The following is a 6,703-nucleotide window of genomic DNA, read 5'->3' as shown; positions in this document are numbered from 1 at the left end:
ATTAAAAGTCAATCAGAGGTTACAGTTTTCAAATGAAGTCAGAGGTTGACAAAGGACAGCATGAAAAAGGTTGCTAGTCAACAAACGAAGGCATGTCGAAAAGTTCTGAGACAAATTGATGAAATTTAAAAAAATCATTATTCATTTAAGACAATGCTTTTTCTCTGCACGTCCTCCTTCAGGAAGTATTTCCATCCGATTCTTTCCTTGTGGAATTCTGGGAGATTTATTTTTACACCAGGTCCATACATACTTCTCTTTCTTGTCTATGGGCTGGTGTTCAGTGCAAAGTCAAATTAGGAAATGTGTCCCTTTTATGAGAAAACCTGATCATATGAGTAACACAGACTAACACCTGACAAAATATAATATAATGATAAAAAAAAAATCAAAAATGTTCCAGTTGACCGAGAAACTTCTTGAAATCATCTGTCTTAGAACTTTTTGACTAACTGTTGCGTGTCTTGTACATACAACTCGTAACGTTAAATAATTACCTCGCTTTATGTAATTTAGCACAGTCCGAAGAAGGAATGAAGGCATGATAGAGGCATGAAAAATGTATTTTCTTGATATACTTATATTTACTAGTGCAACTACTTTTATTACATATTCTTTAATTGTAAACAGAATTTATTCAACATGAAATTGTTAAAGTTTTTTAAGTACTGTTTCCAGCCCTTTTCTGCTGGAGATTTAATGAGCGACTAATCTCCTTAGTCCTCTGGCTCGTACTCAGATATGCACTGTGTTGCACTAGTTACCACTGCTGGGGTTCCGCTCCACCTGACCACCAACTCCCCTCTCCTCTGTATTTACACTGTTGCTCCTGCAGCCATTTTACGGAAGTGAGCGGAGGTAATAAGACACCTGAGCTCTGCAGGTCTCCTCCCAAGAAGGGAGGGACCTGAAGGGAGGCGTCCTCAGACTGGGCAGACCAGTGAGACAGTTTTTTTTCTCTTCCTAACCTGGGAAGTTTTTTTTTTCTTTCATTACAACTCACTCTGTTTTCACGTAAACTGAGCCAGACATGCTAAAGCCGAGGAAGCCACACCAGAGGAACCTCTCAGTCATGGAGACCACATAGAGGAGGATTTATGGTTGACTCGGCTCGTGTGGACAGTTGGAAGCGCTTTTGCGAAACGTGGTTGAACTCTGTTCCCCTGCTCTCTCAGGGAGATTACAGCAAGACATGCTTCCAGTCACTGAGCAGCTTGACCTCACTCGCATCGTCATGGAAGCAACGCTCACACGGGGGAGAGTGAACCGTGCCACTGTCAGCATGCGCTCCCTGATTGGCTGTCTGTGAAACTGCTCTCTGGCTTGTGCAACTGTTTTGTTTTTTATCGTAAATAAGACTCGGCAGATCATTCATTCATCTGGCACCCACCTAGAGAAGGTAACAGGAGCTGTGGCGATCTGTCCCCACAAAGGCCTTTTGTTCTCACGCACTGGTAGAGCTGGAACTGGAACAGCTTGAAGAGGAGAGATGAGACTTTTGTGACATTCTTTTAGCGTGTTGGCCGCTGTTTGTTTTTGGTTTTCCTTGTTGACGTTCAGATTGTGAACCAAAATGGATGATGGCAGTAGTAACCTGGAGGAGCAGGAAAAGCAGCCTGCTGGTTCCCTACTGAATGTCTTCGGCGGTTTCTTCACCCGGGACAAACGCCCAACTACAGCTGTTCTTACCTCCTTTAAAGAACTGCCAGATGGTGAGAAACCACCCACAGACGATCCAGCAGAAAGCACCGGGAGCATGTTGAAGGAGGACAAGACTGAGGACAAGGACCCAGACCTGGTCCAGGTCAAGAAGGTGGAAATACACAGTGACACGGAAAATGAAGACGAGGAGCCTTCCAACGGCCCTATTAGCCTGACAGCGATGCTAGCCAAGACCAGGAGGAACACCTTACCTGAGGTGGAGAGGAACGCCGTCAACCAGGGCAAAGTGGATGAAGTAGAAAAAAGCAGCGAGTCAAAGGCTGAAGTCAAAGTCCCGGTGTTCAGAACACACAAACTGAAGGACAGATCTCGCATCGAGGACATTCTTTATTCCAGCAGATTTACCAACAAAGCAACCTCTAAAAAAAGCCCTACCTCCTCAGGAACCACAGAAGGAAATGATTGCACTCCTGCAGAGAGTTCTACTTCCACCATTGTAGAAACACAGCAGAATAATGGAATCAATGTTGACACGGGGGAAAGCGATGAATACGCTGCCATAGATTGCTCTCAGCCAGTTCCCTCCATCATTTCTGGAGGTCGTCCTTTAGAGAATGATCAGAATGAAGCCAAAACAGACCAGGATGTTAAACAAGAAAAGGACTTGACAGAATCCTCTGCCAGTCCAACAAAGATCGCTGACACGTCAAATCAAGCCTCCTCAAGGTTACCAATGTCACCTTCATCTGCACCAGAAGACCATTTAGGTGAAAGTAAACAAAGTGCAAGTTCCTCACCCCAAAGTTCTGATCCTAAGACACCAGATAGAAATCTCTCCAAGTTGTCGTCCCCTGCTTCACCCCCCTCCGTCTCCTCCACCTCATCCCCATCCAGGCCAGGCTTGTCTTCACCTCCTTCCTTTCAGATGCCGGCTCTGTTCAGCGGATTGAGGGTGCTGAAAAAGGGGGCCGTTGGTGAGGAGAGAGAGACGATGTCTGAGATCAAGCAGAGCGAGAAGGACGCAGACCTGGCCTTGTTGAGCCTGAAAAAGACCGTCAACAAGGCCAAACTGTACCCGGAACAGAGGACTGTGTCTCCAGCTAAAAAACACACTGAGATTAAATCTATGGCTGACACCAGGAGCACTGTGATGGGGCAACTCAGTCACCTGCTTAAACAGGAGAACCAGGAGAATACCAAAAAGCCAGCAGGAAGACAGGAGGATTCTCCTAAACCCACCAAAACAGACACAGAGAAAGGAGTGGAGACGGCGGAAGAGAAAACGGCAACACCAGACACCTCAACATCTACACCTGAGAAGAAGAAAACCTCCGACATGGCCTATGAGACCTTCAAAAACATCTTTGGCCCCAAAACTGTCACGAAGGAGAAAACCGAAGACGTGGATCTGGAGGCAGTGAGAAAGAAAATCAAAAATGACAAGGAAAACCTCAGGTTGATTTTTGAGAGGACGTCAAAATCCCCTGGAAGTGAGGTCAAAAGCCCGACAGAGGTGACTACTGTATATGCATTGAAACGCAACGTGAATAGTTCCTTCGTGAATAGTGTTTTATTTAAAATCAACTTATTTAAGGTCATTTGTTGAAAGATGTATTTTGCAAAGAGAGCCACAGTGAATATTAGAACATCTTCATCATCTCGCCTGTTCTCCTGTCCACAGACAGAACTCACTTCACCTACAGACAGTGAGGACAGGACACCGGGACGTCTGCAGGCTGTGTGGCCCCCACCCAAACCTAAAGATGAGGAGGAGAAGGTGGGGCTCAAGTACACGGAGGCTGGTGAGTCAGCAGAATACATTGTAGCCATCATCTAGACCAGTGTTTCCCAAGCGTTGTTTGAGCCGTGGCACATACTGTACGTCAGAAAACAAAAATACCCATGGTGCACCACCAAACATAAAATGTCACAAGAAGTCAATGCAATTTAATGAAAATTTTCTTCTAGTTTGAATTTTTTTTAATTTACTTTCTGGGCCTGTTTAGTTGAACACGACACTGATATGCTCACAGGAATTGAATTTTGAATTTTGAAAAAATTGAATTTTTCTGCCTGTCTCGGTCACATACACCAACACAGACAATATATTTGGGTTTTGTATGTGGTGATGAAAGTTTAAAAAAAAGAACTTGGAGATCAGCCTTACTATTTAACCTACCTGGACTCTTGGGTAATGAAACCTGACATTACAGGGCCACCTAGTGGTGTCAATAGAATATAAAACACAAATGGGTCAAAATCCTGTTAATCTTTGAGCAACTCATTCATTGAGAAAAGCAGAATTATTATTCCTGTTTATTTTTATATAATGCACAGTTGGAATGTAACCTTGTTGACCTTTTACATAAGGCTTCATTCAACTCCTGTTTTTAACTGAGTAATTACTAGTAATTGAATCCTGCATCATACTCCAAACATGACGGCAAAGACACATGGTACGCACTGGGTCATAGACGGTTTCGTCATTTTGAATCGGAGCACCTGATCCTGATCTTTGCTAACATGTAAGTGATGATGATGATGATGATGATGAAGCAGATACAGTCTGTCTTCACTTATAGAATGTCCGATGCCTTTACACCAGTGCCCTCGTGAACACTTTTGAAAACAAACGTTGACAGTGTCGTTGGGTGACGTTCCAACTCCCTGTCGTTGATTTTATCAGTACCACCAGACAAGACGTTTTTTCTCTTTGTTTTTAGTTTTTCCTCATGTCAGCAGCATAATTAAAACAGGTTGGTTTGGTGGTAAATAAAGTGACTCACCCTTCTGAAGAATTTCTCCTCTAAAGACACAACTCAGCAGTGATGGGTCTGGACTGTCCTGAACATATTTTTAAAAAGTATTATTTTTAAAAGTATCTTTTAATTATTTTTATTTAAATTATTTTTATTTTAAATTATTTTATTTAAATTATTTTATTTTATTTATATATGTTTTAAAAGTATTTTAAGTATTATTTTAATAATTTTTTATAGTATTATTATTTTTTTCTTTAAAAGTATGTTTTTTGCTGTTGAATATTTCATATTTTTACATCTCTTGATGAAGCTTGATGTTCCTAACATGGCTGTGCCATGTCTCCTTGTTTCCTTCCTCCCCTATCCCCCCTTCCGACTGTCAGAGCACCAGGCCGCCCTCCTGCAGCTGAAGAGAGAGTGCAAGGAAGAGATCGAGAGGATGCACGTGAGTTTTTGACACAAACCAGACACGTCACGTCCTGAACTGGTGCAAAAAAAAGTTGAAGAAAATCAAGTGTGAAGGTTGTAGGAAGCAAAGGTAGAAGATGATGATTCATATCATTGGTGACAGAAGTCACGTGGTTGTCCAGGCTATTTAAACGCTAAGGCAACGTTCGGCGTTGTCCTTTTATGCAGTTTGCCGCACTCACCACAAGATGGCGCTAAGAAAGCATGGAACGCCGGAGTGTAAGAGCCCCTGTGCTGCAAAGTCTTAGGATTTGTTGCGTGTATAAACTTTTTTTTTTTTTAGTTTTTAAAAACGCTAAAATATCAAAGGCGTCAAAACATTGTTTATGCTAACATCTGTTCCACAGTTAATTCAAAGACAAACTTAAAGCAAAGTTATGCGATGAAAATAAAAATGTCAAATTAATTTTAATAAAATCTCAATTGTTCCATACAGTATTGTGAGTTTATGCTTTAATCATTTTTACTATTGTTTTATTTTATTACCTTTAATGTTGAAAATAATTATCGGCTGTCAAATCTTTTTGTCTTTATTTGACCATTTCAGCCGTGGAGCCAATGTGAGTGCAGTTCTTAGAATGTTGCCTAATCGGTGCCACTGATAGATTTCTTCTGGGATCTTTTTTAAAAAAAAAAAAACATTTGACCTCACTGCTGGGGTTTTTTTTTTTTTCAGCTTGTCGACTTTAATTCACTGTTGAACTGTGAAGTACACATGCTGAGCCAGCCCACAAGGATGGGACGTGTCTAATACTCTTTCCAAACTGACATGTATTAATATGGAACATGTGTAGCAGGGAAAATAATAAAATAATAAATCAACTACTCTGTAGTTGTGTTGAAATCGTCCAATGAAAACTGCACTTACCAGATTTTCATTATCAGATATTTCTCACAGAGATTCAAGGGGGGAAATCACACCCGGAGTGAAAGGTTATGATTTTTTTTTTAACCAGAAATGATCATGTCAGGGTGTTGAAAGAATTATAGTATAATAAAAAAAAACTCTATAATAAAAGGAAAGAATTCAAGCGATTATTGTTTCCACCACAGATCCATTTTCTCTGCTGATATTTCTAAAATTCCTTCATGGAAAGATGGCGTTTTCCTTATTAAAATGCAGTAAAACGCAACAAAAAAAATCTAGAATTTGGTCTTTAATTTGCCAAAATGGGAAATAAAAGTTTTATTTGTTTGAATGAGTTTGTCATGCTCTGAATGTGATTGTCTTTTCTTTCGTCCGACTTCTCCTCTCTTCCTCCACACAGTCTGACTTCGAGCTGAAAATCTTCCAACTCCGCGGTGAGAACGCCGTTACGATATCTCACCTGGAAGAAGCTGTAAACAAGCTGCAGGGAATCAAGCTGAGCACGACGGGACAGAAGACCGACGAGGTCCGCGACGTCGCCGTGTCGACCGTGGAGGAACCGACGCAGAAGACCTGCCGCACCGTTGGCATCCAGACGGACCGGGAAACGTTTATCAAGAGTCCTGATGGTGACGCCAGCGGGGGTCTTGCTCAAAGCCCGACCCAGAATGTGCCAAAGAAACTCAACTTAGACTCAATCGGCTTGAACCTGAAGGGCAACGGCACCACAGCGCCCCCTGGATCAGGTCCACCACCACCACCACCTCCTCCTCCTCCTCCTCCACCACCTTCGTTTCTACCAGGCGGTTCAGGACCTCCTCCTCCTCCTCCTCCACCTCCTCCTTTACCAGGTTATGCGGGAATACCACCACCTCCACCACCACCTCCACCACCGCCTCCTCTCCCTCGGGGGGGGCGGGCCACCCCCCCCCCCACCCCCCCC

General features: G+C 42.7%; 1 protein-coding gene across 1 annotated transcript in view; it reads left to right on the top strand.

Moving 5' to 3' along the window:
- LOC103389183 (formin-1) overlaps positions 1–6,703 on the top strand; it is a 64,132-nt gene that overhangs the window by 13,795 nt on the left and 43,634 nt on the right. The window contains exons 4-6 of the mRNA XM_025059309.1: positions 3,344–3,464; positions 4,808–4,869; positions 6,161–6,693. Of these exons, the coding sequence (XP_024915077.1) occupies positions 3,344–3,464; positions 4,808–4,869; positions 6,161–6,693 (716 nt within the window). The remainder of the gene's footprint in view (positions 1–3,343; positions 3,465–4,807; positions 4,870–6,160; positions 6,694–6,703) is intronic.

Source organism: Cynoglossus semilaevis, chromosome 1 (genome assembly GCF_000523025.1).
Source record: "Cynoglossus semilaevis isolate Cse_v1.0 chromosome 1, Cse_v1.0, whole genome shotgun sequence".
NCBI lineage: Eukaryota > Metazoa > Chordata > Actinopteri > Pleuronectiformes > Cynoglossidae > Cynoglossus > Cynoglossus semilaevis.
This window is presented reverse-complemented; position numbering and strand designations above follow the sequence as displayed.